Source organism: Lolium perenne, chromosome 5 (assembly GCF_019359855.2).
Source record: "Lolium perenne isolate Kyuss_39 chromosome 5, Kyuss_2.0, whole genome shotgun sequence".
Lineage (NCBI taxonomy): Eukaryota > Viridiplantae > Streptophyta > Magnoliopsida > Poales > Poaceae > Lolium > Lolium perenne.
This window is the reverse complement of record NC_067248.2, coordinates 233,368,583-233,384,099: the sequence shown is the minus strand read 5'-3', so window position 1 is coordinate 233,384,099 and position 15,517 is coordinate 233,368,583. Positions and strand designations below refer to the sequence as shown.

General features: G+C 46.2%; 2 protein-coding genes across 2 annotated transcripts; both read right to left on the bottom strand.

Moving 5' to 3' along the window:
• Positions 1 to 266: 266 nt before the first annotated feature.
• Positions 267 to 2,611, bottom strand: LOC127304191 (putative F-box protein At2g33190). The gene is made up of 3 exons (XM_071821094.1): positions 2,225 to 2,611; positions 1,833 to 2,029; positions 267 to 435 (listed from the first exon to the last, which is right to left on the bottom strand). Exons 1-3 carry the CDS (start codon positions 2,609 to 2,611, stop codon positions 267 to 269), a joined length of 753 nt encoding a protein of 250 aa, XP_071677195.1.
• An 8,543-nt stretch (positions 2,612 to 11,154) lies between these two features.
• LOC127304190 (F-box protein At5g25290-like) lies at positions 11,155 to 13,499 on the bottom strand. Its single transcript, XM_051334887.1, has 3 exons — positions 13,113 to 13,499; positions 12,721 to 12,917; positions 11,155 to 11,323 (listed from the first exon to the last, which is right to left on the bottom strand). The coding sequence occupies exons 1-3, from the start codon at positions 13,497 to 13,499 to the stop codon at positions 11,155 to 11,157; spliced, it is 753 nt and encodes a 250-aa protein (XP_051190847.1).
• Between the last annotated feature and the right edge of the window lie 2,018 nt (positions 13,500 to 15,517).

Here is a 15,517-nt window from a genome sequence, read left to right as displayed (position 1 = left end):
TCAAGACGTTACTACTTCTCTTCTCCTTATATTCGGATTTCGTTAAAGCATCGCGAGATTGAGGGCGTTGGCTATCTAGTAGAGAAAGGAAACGGATCTGGATCTAGCACAAAAGAAAAGGAAATACTAAGCAGCAAATCACATAACAAAAAGCCTCATGGGAGCTTGGTGACCGGAAGCAAATGACACCGGGAGTTCCTTCAGCAGTTGGTCGACGGAATGGCGCACGCGTTCTTGCGGGATAAGCCTGGAAAGCACGGACATGGTCATAGCTCCTCCTGGAGCGGCTGCACGACGTCAGCGTGGGGCACGACCTCGTAGCCAAGCAGCTTGACGGGCTCCGCCCGACCACGAGCAGGAGCACCGAGGCGGAGGTAGGACAACAGGAGGCTTGGATGCCGAGCGTCGCAACCGCAGTGCGCGAGGGGATTTTTCCTGGGTGAATAGAGAAAAAATCAGTAAAACCGGTAGGGTGGCAATTTAGTGGTATTATGTAGTTTGGTGGGAGGGTAAAACGGTAAAAATAAGAATGGACCAACAAGAAGCCTTATTTTCTTTATTATTAGGTATATATAGATTAGTGCAAAGCTTGCCGAGATGGATCGCCTGCCAAAGGAGTTTTTCATGAATGGGTCACCCTCACATCGCGCATCGACACCTATCGTGCGGCCACCGTCTTTTAGACATTCCAACTCTCATGCTATGCTGAAGATGAGAATGAGGAGGGGTGGATTTTGGGGTCGACTCGGAAACTAATACACAAGACCACGACATCTAACATAAAAAATCAACTGATTGCAATGCATGGACACCAGTAGAAACGCACGAGTATATTAGTTACTAACTTCGTATGTTTCTAACATGCAGTTAGAAGACAACGATGTGTGAAATCACTGCTGTTATTGTACAAATGCAGCAGTGGTGCACTAATAATGTGGATTAGACGACTAAAGTTCATGCATTGACACTGAAGATCGAATTAATTACTTTCATATATTAACTCCCCAAATAAGAACAAAACAACAAACGTGGGTTGATTAGATATGCTTCAACTTTTACATTTGACACATCATATATTGTCTGGACAAATACGTGGGAAAATGACCCTCCATATTGTAAAATTAATAAAGATAAAAAAATAGATGATATAGTATGTGTAAACAAAACAATTTGGCAAAAACAAGATCCAGGTGTAATGTAGTACAAATCGTTGATGAGTGATGATATTTTTGGGCAAATCCTTAAATTTTCTCATAATTTACCATACCCTGGTACAATGAAAGTTCAAAAACACATCTTCAAGTGCACTAGTACTATAAAACACTAAACGGTGTTGGTAAACATTTGACCATGCCTACGAAACTAAACTCCTTAAAAATATAGAAAAAACTTGAAACTATTTAGTGAAAGCCAAGTTCATCTTTGTAAAATTGGGTGTAATCCACACGGGAGCTGGACACTTCGACCAAAGCTGAGGAGACACAATTTTCTCCCTTGTTTTGTTACCCAAGTTCAGAATCCCCATATCACGGCGCTTACTCTTGAATCCCCTTGTCCATAACACACTATCATCAGTAAAGTAAGCATGATTTCCCTTGAGAGCCGGATATTCTTCGGCGGTAAGACAAAGTGTTTGATTATGCCCAAGAAACAACACATGGTCCCGCAAGCAACTGATTTCCTTCATTTTGTTTCCTTCACCATAAACTTCAAATATCTCAAGTTGTCCGGTGTTCCAGGACACAGTTTCCCCGGGCTTAGGTTCTAAAATATAGTGCTCATATGATCGCCACACTTGAAGGAGATAGCCCGATGGAGATTGTGCAATGTACACACTCGGACCCCTGTCAGGCTGGGGCCCCTCCATAATAATCTTCATCGTGACCACAGTGCTACTAAGATTGAAACCATGAATTTCTCCCAATCTAGTCGCTGCGCACAGCAGGCCATCCTTGTAAATGCAATCATGATAGTGCATGTATGGTGGCAGCCATGTCCAACTATCATCCCCTGTCCTTGCAAATGAGAGCTGACAAAACGGATTGTGGATGAACACCAGCAGGAATCTATTGCATGTATCAGGAAACACAAAAGCTTTATGGTGAAGGTTGTTCCTCAGCTCCGCAAGAGCAAACACCGATGGTCGGCCGTAAACCATATTTGCGGTGCGGCATGTGTATTCATACTTGTGAAGAGCACCAGAATAATCATAGATGGGCTTAACCTGCTCGATGGTGCTCACCGAGGGCAGATCAATCTGTTCACGAGTGATTGGATTAACAAGGTGCATCTCGGACCTGTTGTCAACTGTAACCAGCAGACCTAGCGAGGACCCAATCAAATACCTAGTGCTGATAGGTGGCTCTGGAAGAGTCAACTTGTAGACCCGGTTCTCCGCGAGGCTGTAGAGGCAAGCAACGTTCTCACCAGCTGATTTGGAAGTGTAGATGAGGCATGGCGTCTGCGCGCGCTTGTAGTGCTTGCGCAGCCTCCTATATGCCGAGTGCCAGGAGGAGCAGACAGAGCCGGCACGTACGAGGTCAGGGATCTCAAGGGTGGCGAAGATAACCATGAGGATGTCCTGAGGCAGCTCCGGCGATGTGCCCGCCATAGTCTCGATCAACTCCGACGACGTACCCACCATAGTCAGAGCTTCGGCGACACTCTGACAATTCTCAGGAGGTGTACCGTCAGACTTCATAAGGCCTCTCCAAGGTTTCGAAGTTGTAAGTTTGGATGGAGGCAGGGAGGCTCCGGGGTATACTTATAGATCACAAACCGAGGACAAGCCTGATTCGTATAGGCCAAGAACTGGACTGGGTATTCTGTAAAAAAAATTGTTATTATTGAGTACGAACTGAATCGGTTTGCTTCTCAGAATCCTTTTCTACAAAGGCCGGAAATTATGGTACTAACCGACTAACCGGCCGAGGATGAAACTCGAATAATCCAGACACCAAACACTAGTAGAGAAAAAGGTCTTTAATCCCGGTTCGCAACTGCCATTAATCCCGATTACGCAACCAGAATTAAATATGCGGGACTATAGACCCCCTTTAGTCGCGGTTGCTTACGAACCGCGACTAAAGGCCCTTCCACGTGATTTGAGTACTCGAATCACCCCCGAACCACTCCTGATTTGAGTACAATTAAAGCGAGATAAACGAAAGTTTTTTCTTCCATACTTACCTTTTTAAATAGTTCGCATCAAATACTTTCATTAATATATATAAGAGTATAAGACCCCTTTCCTTTGAGACCAATTGGCGATGACTCCGGAGTTCGGCATATTTCTGTCAGGTTCCGTAAAGGAAAAACTGTCTTGCCAATTAACGTGGATGATCGTGTATGGTATTTTTTCGATAAAGGTAATATATTAATTAATATTAAAAGATACTGTACCAATTACATCTAACATCTGCAACAACGCAATGTCCTAAAAGCATTACGGATACACACAGCCAAAAAAGAGAAAAAAAACCAAAAAATTTATAAAGGCATTGTTTTGAGAGCGGGGACTATCTTGAGAGTGAAAACCTAAGACATTTGGTCGGACGACGACGGCGCTGGTGCACTGTTCCTTTCTTAGAGGTGTCGCTTTTGGAGAGTCTAGATTTCAGGTGTTGTCACAGTAGTGATTGTATTGCTGTTGCTAGGTCTGGAAGGCTGTAGCGGGACTTTTAATTCTTAGCTTTCTTTACTCGGTTTTGGTTGTGTGCATCCGTACTGCCACTAGGATGGAACGTTGTTGCAGAGGCTAGGTGTAATTGATATCTTTTGATATTAATATATTTCCTTTATCTAAAAGAATAGTCCAGCTACAATATCTTAGCCTTAGCAACAACAATACATCCACCACCAAGACAACACCTGAACTTCAGACTCTCCAAAAGTGACGCCTCCAAGAAGGGAACAGTGCACCAGCACTGCCGTCCTCCGATCAAAGATCTTAGGTTTTCACCCTGAAGATAGTCCCCGCTCTTAAAACAATGCCTTTATAAATTTTTTGGTTTTTTTTCTCTTTTTTGGCTGTGTGCACGGTGCGTGCGCGGTGAGAGAGAGAGGGCCGGCCGGCGGCGCGCGGGAAGGGGAGAGGAGGAGGGCGGCAAGGAGCACGGACGGTGAGAGAGAGACCGGCACGGTGGCGGTGGCGAAAGGGGGGCGGCGGTGGCGGTGGCGCCGCCCCGTCGCTGCGAACAAAAAAAAAGCCCGCACATATACGGAGGGGGCGGCGAGGGGGGCGGCGCATCGCCGCCCCCCTCGCTGCCCCCTCTCCGTATACGCGCGGGGTGCATGTCAAGTTTATATTTTTTAACTTTTAACTTTTTTGTCAAGTTTTACTTTTTTGTCAAAGTTTTACTTTTTTTCTTAATTATCAAGTTTTATATACGTTTTTGTTAATTATCAAATTTTACTTTTTTTTTGTTAATTATCAAATTTTACTGTTTTCTAAAACTAATTAACTAGTTAAAATTAAAAAAAAAACTAAAAAACTAAAAAAAAAAGGCGTGGCGCCCCATCTGCACGATCTCTCGTCAACGAGAGAGGGCCGGCCGGCGCGTGCGCGCGCTGCAACACAGCGCGCCGCGCCGGCGGGCGAGCGAGCTAGGCGGCGGCGGCGGCGCCGTGGCGAGAGGATCGAAGAGTGGGCCGGGGCGGCACGGTCGGGCGGGCGTGGCACGGCGGCCGGCGGCGGCGGTTTTCTTTCGGAGAGCGACGCGCGCGCGGGAAAGATCGAAGAGGGAGGCGGCGGCCGACGGCGCGGCGACGTACGGCGGCGACGACGGCGGTGTCGGCGATCGGCGGTCGGCGGTCGGCGGTCGGCGAGGGCGCGTCGGGCAGCTGACGGCGTACGGTGGCGTCGTCTTCGTCGGTTCGTGCAGGCGTTACGTTCGGCGGAGGAAGAAGATGAGCGGGCCGTTCGCGCCGCGAGCTTTTATAGGGAGGACCCTTTAGTCGCGGTTGGGGACGCGAACCGCGACTAAAGGTACTTAGTCGCGGTTGGCGGACCAACCGCGACTAAAGGGTATTTCGCCGGTTTTTCGTTCCAGTGAAGGACCCTTTAGTCGCGGTTGGCGAGGCCAACCGCGACTAAAGGTCTTTTTCGAATTACTTTTCTTTTTCAATTCAGAAAATAAAACTAATTCATTTCAGAATCATAAAATACAAATAATATATCAAAAAATTCAGAAAAATAAAACTAATTCAATTCAAATTCTTAAAAATACAAATAATATATCAAAAAAATCAGAAAAATAAAACTAATTCAATTCAAATTCTTAAAAATACAAATAATATATCAAAAAAAATCAGAAAAATAAAACTAATTCAATTCAAATTCTTAAAAATACAAATAATATATCAAAAAAATCAGAAAAATAAAACTAATTCAATTCAAAATTTTAAAAATACAAATTATATATCAAAAAAATCAGAAAAATAAAACTAATTCATTTCAATATGTTAAAAATACAAATAATATATCAAAAAATTAAGAAAAATAAAACTAATTCAATTCAATATGTTAAAAATACATATAATATATCAAAAAATTCATAAAAATAAAAATAATTCAATTCAAAAGTTCGTTGGCCCCCTCTTCCCGCCTCTTTCCGCCGACCCCCTCTTCCCTCCTCGTCTTCCCGCCATTTCTTCCCTGTCTTCCCGCCTCTTTCTTCCCGCCACCAATTGTTTCCCGCCAATTTCTTCCGGCCTCTTTCTTCCCGCCAATTTTTTCCCGCCAATTTCTTCCCGCCACTTTCTCCCCGCCTCTTTCTTCCCGCCTCTGTCTTCCCGCTCCCATTTTTCCCGCCATTTGTCACTACATATAGGTAGCCCGGCTTGGCCGACATCACATCTCTACAATCTCTCATCACTCTCTCATGGCTTCCACCGCACCCACTCTAACCTACCAGCAGGTGGAGGAGCTTTGCGCCTCGAACTACCCTTGCCCTCCGGGCTACCGCGTCCCTGCCGGCTGGAGCCTAAGCGCCGGCGGCGTGCCGGTCCCTCCCGTCCCTCGAGTGCTTTGTGCGCCGGCGGCCATCACGAACCACTACTACCTCGACCTCACGCCGGAGCAGCGGATGAATCCCGGCGGCATCCCGATAACCAGCATACTTGGGACGCCTTCTTCATCAATCGGCGTGAGAGGGCGCTCGCCGGTATGAGGAGGACGGTCTGCCTCCTGAAACTTCCACGAGGCCGGCCGTCGGCTATGGTGGTACGGCCGGACTCTGCAGAGTGTCATGGACTACATCACGGCCGGCGATATCCCCCGCTGCGCTACCCTCGATTCGAGCCACGAGCGCCGCCCGACGACAGCGACGACAAGCAGCCGACGACGACGCCGGCATCTTAGAAGGCGACGACTACCAGTACAACGGCGGTGGCTATGAAGACTACGAGTATGCATATTATACGCCTAGGCAGGAGTATGACTAAATCACTCCAAATTTCATGTATGCAGGAGTATGACTTAGTCACTCCAAATTTCCTATATGCAGGAGTATGACTTAGTCACTCCAAATTTCATGTATGCGGAGTATGACTTAGTCACTCCAAATTTCATGTATCATCGGTGCTATCTCGAGTCAATTGAATCATTCGAAAATGGACACCAAACACATCACGGGTAATATAATTCACATGATTCATTCAACAAAGTTTGGTACAATAAATTATTACACATCATTTCTTCCCTTGTGTCCCCGCTTGCTTACGATTGTGCCGTATCCATGGAGCATCCTCATCATTTAACTTAATGCTTGGGTCGGTGTTCACTTTGAAGGGCGGAATTTCAGCAAACATATTATAATCTTCGACATATCTGTCTTGTCCTCCACTCCCACGATGTTTCTTTTCCCTGAAAGAACAATGTGGCGCTTTGAATCATCGCATGATGTGCGATCGTTTTCTTATCTTTCCGTTTCCTTGGTTTGCTACTCATGTCCTTCACATAGAAAACCTGAGCGACATCTTTCGCTAGGACGAATGGTTCGTCAAGGTAACCAAGATTCTTGAAATACACTATTGTCATTCCGTATTGCTGGTCCACCTTTACCCCACCTCCTGTTAGCTTGAACCATTTGCACCGGAACAAAGGGACCCTAAAGGAGGGTCCATAGTCAAGTTCCCATATCTCCTCTATGTAACCATAATATGTGACCTTTTGCCCATTCTCGGTTGCTGCATCAAAGCGGACACCACTTGTTTTGGTTGGTGCTCTTTTTATCTTGGGCGATCGTGTAAAATGTATTCCCATTTATCTCGTACCCTTGGAAAGTCGTTATAGTCGAAGATGGTGTCTTGGCCAACATGTACAGCTGATCTACAACCTTATTGTCACTCATTAAATGTTTTCTCAACCAACTGCCGAAAGTCTCCATGTGGGCCTTACTAATACAGGATTCAGGATTGGCAGGGTTGTCCTATCGTAAAATATTCTTGTGTTTCTCAAAGTACGGAGCCTCCAAGCTGGAATTGGTGAGATCTGTGTGGTGTGCTTCGATCGAGAGAATGGCCGTCCATACATATCATTGATTTCCTTCCGATCGTGCCTTTTCCACTTAGTCTCCCCTCGTGCCGCGATTGAGGAAGACCAATCGGCTTAAGGTCAGGAACAAAGTCAACACAAAACTCAATTACCTCCTCATTTCCATAGCCCTTGGCGATGCTTCCTTCTGGCCTAGCACGGTTACGAACATATTTCTTTAATACTCCCATGAACCTCTCGAAGGGGAACATATTGTGTAGAAATACAGGACCGAGAATGGAAATCTCATCGACTAGGTGAACCAGGAGGTGCGTCATAATATTGAAGAAGGATGGCGGGAACAAAACTCGAAACTGACAAGACATTGGATCACATCGTTCTGTAACCGTGGTAGAACTTCTGGATTGATTACCTTCTGAGAGATTGCATTGAGGAATGCACATAGCTTCACAATGGCTACTCGAACATTTTCCGGCAGGAGCCCCCTCAAAGCAATCGGAAGCAATTGCGTCATAATCACGTGGCAGTCGTGAGACTTCAGGTTTTGGAACTTTTTCTCCGCCATGTTGATTATTCCCTTTATATTGGATGAGAATCCTGACGGGACCTTCATACTGCTCAGGCATTCAAAAAAGATGACCTTCTTTTCTTTGGTCAGAGCGTAGCTGGCACGACCTTGAAACCGTTCCGGATGCCGTTCATCAGGGTCTTTCAAACTTTGCTGGTCCTGCCGTGCTTCCTTTGTATCATTTGACTTCCCATACACGCCCAAGAAGCTTAGGATGTTCACGCAAATATTCTTCGTAACGTGCATCACGTCGATTGCAGAGCGGACTTCTAGGACTTTCCAATATTCTAGCTCCCGCAATATAGATTTCTTCTTCCACATGGCTACGTGCCCGTCAGCTCCCTTCGAACTGATTGTCCGCCAGACCCTTTCCAAAGATGACTTTCAAACCCTTGACCATATCAAATACCTCAGCACCGGTGTGCTCCGCAGCTTCGGCCGGTGATCTGCCTTGCCGTTGTAATGCTTGCCTTTCTTTCTTCTTTGGATGACCTTTCGGAAGAAATCGACGATGCCCAAGGTACACGTTCTTCTTACAATTTGGCAAATGTACACTTTCAGTCTCATGTAAGCAGTGCGTGCATGCATTGTATCCCTTATTTGACAGTCCCGAAAGGTTACTAAGAGCAGGCCAATCGTTGATGGTTACGAAAAGCAACGCTCGTAGGTCAAATTCCTCTTCTTTGTGCTCATCCCACACACGGACACCAGGTCTGCCCCACAGCTGTAAAAGTTCATCAACTAATGGCCTTAGGTACACATCGATATCGTTGCCGGGTTGCTTCGGACCTTGGATGAGCACTGGCATCATAATGAACTTCCGCTTCATGCACAACCAAGGAGGAAGGTTGTAGATGCATAGAGTCACGGGCCAGGTACTATGGCTGGAGCTCTGCTCGCCAAAAGGATTCATGCCATCCGTACTTAGACCAAATCTTATGTTCCTTGCGTCAGCTGCAAAATCTTTGAACTCTCTGTCGATCTTTCTCCATTGCGTTCCATCTGCGGGGTGTCTCAACTCCCCGTCCGACTTACGGTCCTCTTTGTGCCATCGCAACAACTTGGCATGCTCTTTGTTCCTGAACAGACGTTTCAACCGTGGTATTATAGGAGCATACCACATCACCTTGGCGGGAACCCTCTTCTGGGTTTCGGCCCTCAACATCGTCACCAGGGTCATCGCCTCGATCTTATAACGCAATGCGGTGCATACCGGGCATTCATTCAAATTCTCGTATTCACCGCGGTAGAGGATGCGGTCGTTGATGCATGCATGTATCTTCGTAACCTCTAAACCTAGAGGGCGACAACCTTCTTTGCTTCGTACGTAGTGGCGGGCAACTCGTTATTCTTTGGAAACATATTCTTCAACATTTTCAGCAAGTTTTCAAATGCCGAGTCAGCTACACCTGCTGTGCCTTCCATCTCGGCAAATCCAGTGTGCAGCCCAGCTTTTTCGGACCATCATCGCATCCGAGTACGAGCGCCTTCTGTGATCCTCTAACATGCGATCCAAATTCTCCCTCTCTTTTTCAGTTTCGCAGCGTCTCCGTGCATCAGCAATGGTCCGACCAAGATCATCAACGGGATCATCATCACATGCCTCTTCTTCACCTTCCCCTTCACCTTCCCCTTCACCTTCAGCATCCTCCATGAAAGTATCACCGAAATGAGCAAGATAGCTTTCATCGATGAAATCATCCCCTTCTTCATCTTCTTCCATTATAACCCCTCTTTCTCCATGCTTGGTCCAACAATTATAGCTTGGCATGAAACCGTGCCGAAGCAGGTGCATGTGAACATCTCTTGAGGAAGAGTAACCATTACGATTCTTACATTTAACACATGGACAGATAACAAAACCCCCCTGCTTGTTCGCATTAGCCACTACGAGGAAATCTTTCAAACCCGCACTGAACTCGCCAGAGAGTCGGTTACCGTACATCCATTGTCGATTCATCTGCATTATTATAATATAAAATATATAATTAACCATCATGCATTTGTTAAACTAACTAGCTACAAACAATATAAATTAAACAATGAACTACACACACATGCACATTTTATCAACGACACATCAAAGGTTCAAGTTGCTAACCGCGATCGAGGAGGAAAAAATAAATGAGAAAGCTCAAGTGTGGCTCCAACACTTCATATCATGTTTGTTTCATGCTCTTGGGGCATTTCATCAAACACCTTATGTGCATAAGAGGAACCAAAAGCAAACCTAACACCCACTTGTGAAGCTTGTGAAGAGAATGGCACCAAATGGCTAAGTGTTGGCTGCTGGATGGGTATATATAGGGGAGGGGCTTTAGTCCCAGTTGGCCTGGCCAACCGCGACTAAAGGCCTTCGGGCACCTTTAGTCGTGGTTGGCCTGGCCAACCGCGACTAAAGACCCCCCACGTGCACCGGCTGGCCACCGAGCGCCCTGGGCCCAGGCCTTTGGTCGCGGTTCTCCTCCCGAACCGCGACTAAAGGTACCATTAGTCGCGGTTCCTGCAGCATCGCGACTTATGGGGCTCACCCGAAGCCTGTTTTTCCACCAGTGGGCTGACGAAGCAAAGATTAAAGGTCGAGCTTCAGGAGCTGGGCGTTTCACACCCCGCGCGGCCCCATCTACGGCGCTGGCTCCTTCGACGCGCTCCGCCCCTTACTCTACTCCGTCTAGTAAGCCGGTCTCCAATGTGTCTAACACAATAGAGCCAACCAGCTGAACATATTCATGCCTACCCGAACCCTGCCTCTCCAATCTTTGGCCGAACAGGGTCTTTTCCCAGCAACTCCAGTCGATTGAAGACATGGTGAGTCAAATCCCAGCTCAAGACGTTACTACTTCTCTTCTCCTTATATTCGGATTTCGTTAAAGCATCGCGAGATTGAGGGCGTTGGCTATCTAGTAGAGAAAGGAAACGGATCTGGATCTAGCACAAAAGAAAAGGAAATACTAAGCAGCAAATCACATAACAAAAAGCCTCATGGGAGCTTGGTGACCGGAAGCAAATGACACCGGGAGTTCCTTCAGCAGTTGGTCGACGGAATGGCGCACGCGTTCTTGCGGGATAAGCCTGGAAAGCACGGACATGGTCATAGCTCCTCCTGGAGCGGCTGCACGACGTCAGCGTGGGGCACGACCTCGTAGCCAAGCAGCTTGACGGGCTCCGCCCGACCACGAGCAGGAGCACCGAGGCGGAGGTAGGACAACAGGAGGCTTGGATGCCGAGCGTCGCAACCGCAGTGCGCGAGGGGATTTTTCCTGGGTGAATAGAGAAAAAATCAGTAAAACCGGTAGGGTGGCAATTTAGTGGTATTATGTAGTTTGGTGGGAGGGTAAAACGGTAAAAATAAGAATGGACCAACAAGAAGCCTTATTTTCTTTATTATTAGGTATATATAGATTAGTGCAAAGCTTGCCGAGATGGATCGCCTGCCAAAGGAGTTTTTCATGAATGGGTCACCCTCACATCGCGCATCGACACCTATCGTGCGGCCACCGTCTTTTAGACATTCCAACTCTCATGCTATGCTGAAGATGAGAATGAGGAGGGGTGGATTTTGGGGTCGACTCGGAAACTAATACACAAGACCACGACATCTAACATAAAAAATCAACTGATTGCAATGCATGGACACCAGTAGAAACGCACGAGTATATTAGTTACTAACTTCGTATGTTTCTAACATGCAGTTAGAAGACAACGATGTGTGAAATCACTGCTGTTATTGTACAAATGCAGCAGTGGTGCACTAATAATGTGGATTAGACGACTAAAGTTCATGCATTGACACTGAAGATCGAATTAATTACTTTCATATATTAACTCCCCAAATAAGAACAAAACAACAAACGTGGGTTGATTAGATATGCTTCAACTTTTACATTTGACACATCATATATTGTCTGGACAAATACGTGGGAAAATGACCCTCCATATTGTAAAATTAATAAAGATAAAAAAATAGATGATATAGTATGTGTAAACAAAACAATTTGGCAAAAACAAGATCCAGGTGTAATGTAGTACAAATCGTTGATGAGTGATGATATTTTTGGGCAAATCCTTAAATTTTCTCATAATTTACCATACCCTGGTACAATGAAAGTTCAAAAACACATCTTCAAGTGCACTAGTACTATAAAACACTAAACGGTGTTGGTAAACATTTGACCATGCCTACGAAACTAAACTCCTTAAAAATATAGAAAAAACTTGAAACTATTTAGTGAAAGCCAAGTTCATCTTTGTAAAATTGGGTGTAATCCACACGGGAGCTGGACACTTCGACCAAAGCTGAGGAGACACAATTTTCTCCCTTGTTTTGTTACCCAAGTTCAGAATCCCCATATCACGGCGCTTACTCTTGAATCCCCTTGTCCATAACACACTATCATCAGTAAAGTAAGCATGATTTCCCTTGAGAGCCGGATATTCTTCGGCGGTAAGACAAAGTGTTTGATTATGCCCAAGAAACAACACATGGTCCCGCAAGCAACTGATTTCCTTCATTTTGTTTCCTTCACCATAAACTTCAAATATCTCAAGTTGTCCGGTGTTCCAGGACACAGTTTCCCCGGGCTTAGGTTCTAAAATATAGTGCTCATATGATCGCCACACTTGAAGGAGATAGCCCGATGGAGATTGTGCAATGTACACACTCGGACCCCTGTCAGGCTGGGGCCCCTCCATAATAATCTTCATCGTGACCATAGTGCTACTAAGATTGAAACCATGAATTTCTCCCAATCTAGTCGCTGCGCACAGCAGGCCATCCTTGTAAATGCAATCATGATAGTGCATGTATGGTGGCAGCCATGTCCAACTATCATCCCCTGTCCTTGCAAATGAGAGCTGACAAAACGGATTGTGGATGAACACCAGCAGGAATCTATTGCATGTATCAGGAAACACAAAAGCTTTATGGTGAAGGTTGTTCCTCAGCTCCGCAAGAGCAAACACCGATGGTCGGCCGTAAACCATATTTGCGGTGCGGCATGTGTATTCATACTTGTGAAGAGCACCAGAATAATCATAGATGGGCTTAACCTGCTCGATGGTGCTCACCGAGGGCAGATCAATCTGTTCACGAGTGATTGGATTAACAAGGTGCATCTCGGACCTGTTGTCAACTGTAACCAGCAGACCTAGCGAGGACCCAATCAAATACCTAGTGCTGATAGGTGGCTCTGGAAGAGTCAACTTGTAGACCCGGTTCTCCGCGAGGCTGTAGAGGCAAGCAACGTTCTCACCACCTGATTTGGAAGTGTAGATGAGGCATGGCGTCTGCGCGCGCTTGTAGTGCTTGCGCAGCCTCCTATATGCCGAGTGCCAGGAGGAGCAGACAGAGCCGGCACGTACGAGGTCAGGGATCTCAAGGGTGGCGAAGATAACCATGAGGATGTCCTGAGGCAGCTCCGGCGATGTGCCCGCCATAGTCTCGATCAACTCCGACGACGTACCCACCATAGTCAGAGCTTCGGCGACACTCTGACAATTCTCAGGAGGTGTACCGTCAGACTTCATAAGGCCTCTCCAAGGTTTCGAAGTTGTAAGTTTGGATGGAGGCAGGGAGGCTCCGGGGTATACTTATAGATCACAAACCGAGGACAAGCCTGATTCGTATAGGCCAAGAACTGGACTGGGTATTCTGTAAAAAAAATTGTTATTATTGAGTACGAACTGAATCGGTTTGCTTCTCAGAATCCTTTTCTACAAAGGCCGGAAATTATGGTACTAACCGACTAACCGGCCGAGGATGAAACTCGAATAATCCAGACACCAAACACTAGTAGAGAAAAAGGTCTTTAATCCCGGTTCGCAACTGCCATTAATCCCGATTACGCAACCAGAATTAAATATGCGGGACTATAGACCCCCTTTAGTCGCGGTTGCTTACGAACCGCGACTAAAGGCCCTTCCACGTGATTTGAGTACTCGAATCACCCCCGAACCACTCCTGATTTGAGTACAATTAAAGCGAGATAAACGAAAGTTTTTTCTTCCATACTTACCTTTTTAAATAGTTCGCATCAAATACTTTCATTAATATATATAAGAGCATAAGACCCCTTTCCTTTGAGACCAATTGGCGATGACTCCGGAGTTCGGCATATTTCTGTCAGGTTCCGTAAAGGAAAAACTGTCTTGCCAATTAACGTGGATGATCGTGTATGGTATTTTTTCGATAAAGGTAATATATTAATTAATATTAAAAGATACTGTACCAATTACATCTAACATCTGCAACAACGCAATGTCCTAAAAGCATTACAGATACACACAGCCAAAAAAGAGAAAAAAAACCAAAAAATTTATAAAGGCATTGTTTTGAGAGCGGGGACTATCTTGAGAGTGAAAACCTAAGACATTTGGTCGGACGACGACGGCGCTGGTGCACTGTTCCTTTCTTGGAGGTGTCGCTTTTGGAGAGTCTAGATTTCAGGTGTTGTCACAGTAGTGATTGTATTGCTGTTGCTAGGTCTGGAAGGCTGTAGCGGGACTTTTAATTCTTAGCTTTCTTTACTCGGTTTTGGTTGTGTGCATCCGTAGTGCCACTAGGATGGAACGTTGTTGCAGAGGCTAGGTGTAATTGATATCTTTTGATATTAATATATTTCCTTTATCTAAAAGAATAGTCCAGCTACAATATCTTAGCCTTAGCAACAACAATACATCCACCACCAAGACAACACCTGAACTTCAGACTCTCCAAAAGTGACGCCTCCAAGAAGGGAACAGTGCACCAGCACTGCCGTCCTCCGATCAAAGATCTTAGGTTTTCACCCTGAAGATAGTCCCCGCTCTTAAAACAATGCCTTCGACAAGGACATTGCCAGGCACAACGAGCTAAGGCCAGACCTTAGGTTTTCACCTTGAAAGGTAAGACTCCGAACTTCACATGTGTTGCCGCCCCCACTTTCATACCACTGCTGCGAACCCCGAAACACCAAGCAAGTCCCTCAATGGCGGAGACACTTAAACCTCCCTTAGCTAGCCCGTCAATCTGGCCTTCCTGATATTCTCTTCTTCTTACTTCACCATGGACCAAATATCACTTGATGTCAACACAGAAGAGAGCTTCACGCAGCTCCCTCTAGGACTAAACGGTTGGAATAAAAGCATGGGTGCGCACGACCGAATACCACCGATCCAGCAAACTCCAGGCAATAAAAGCACTTTTACATTCGTCGGTGGTGCCTTCCGGAACTCAAGACTCCAGCCAGATTAAGAAGGGCAGGCCTCAGGCATGTCTTCATCTTCACCCACGAGAGACCCTAGGACCGCCACCTTTATTCAGGTCGGACCCCCACACCGGCGACCATCCCATGCTGACCAAGGTTGCCGTCGGAGACATCAAGCGCAGATCGCGTAGTCTAGAGACACCGCTCACGCCTGGGCATCGCCGCAGCCGAAACGCCAGCCCTCCGCCGCTGACTGGCGGAGAGGCGAGG

Bases quoted from the DNA above. Each gene is read 5' to 3' on its own strand.
- LOC127304191 (XM_071821094.1), bottom strand. From the start codon at position 2,611: ATGGCGGGCACATCGCCGGAGCTGCCTCAGGACATCCTCATGGTTATC. The intron at 2,030-2,224 runs GTTAAGCCCATC...CCGTTTTGTCAG, and splicing joins CGGTGAGCACCATCGAGCAG to CTCTCATTTGCAAGGACAGG. The intron at 436-1,832 runs GTACATTGCACA...CTATTCACCCAG, and splicing joins CCTGACAGGGGTCCGAGTGT to GAAAAATCCCCTCGCGCACT.
- LOC127304190 (XM_051334887.1), bottom strand. From the start codon at position 13,499: ATGGCGGGCACATCGCCGGAGCTGCCTCAGGACATCCTCATGGTTATC. The intron at 12,918-13,112 runs GTTAAGCCCATC...CCGTTTTGTCAG, and splicing joins CGGTGAGCACCATCGAGCAG to CTCTCATTTGCAAGGACAGG. The intron at 11,324-12,720 runs GTACATTGCACA...CTATTCACCCAG, and splicing joins CCTGACAGGGGTCCGAGTGT to GAAAAATCCCCTCGCGCACT.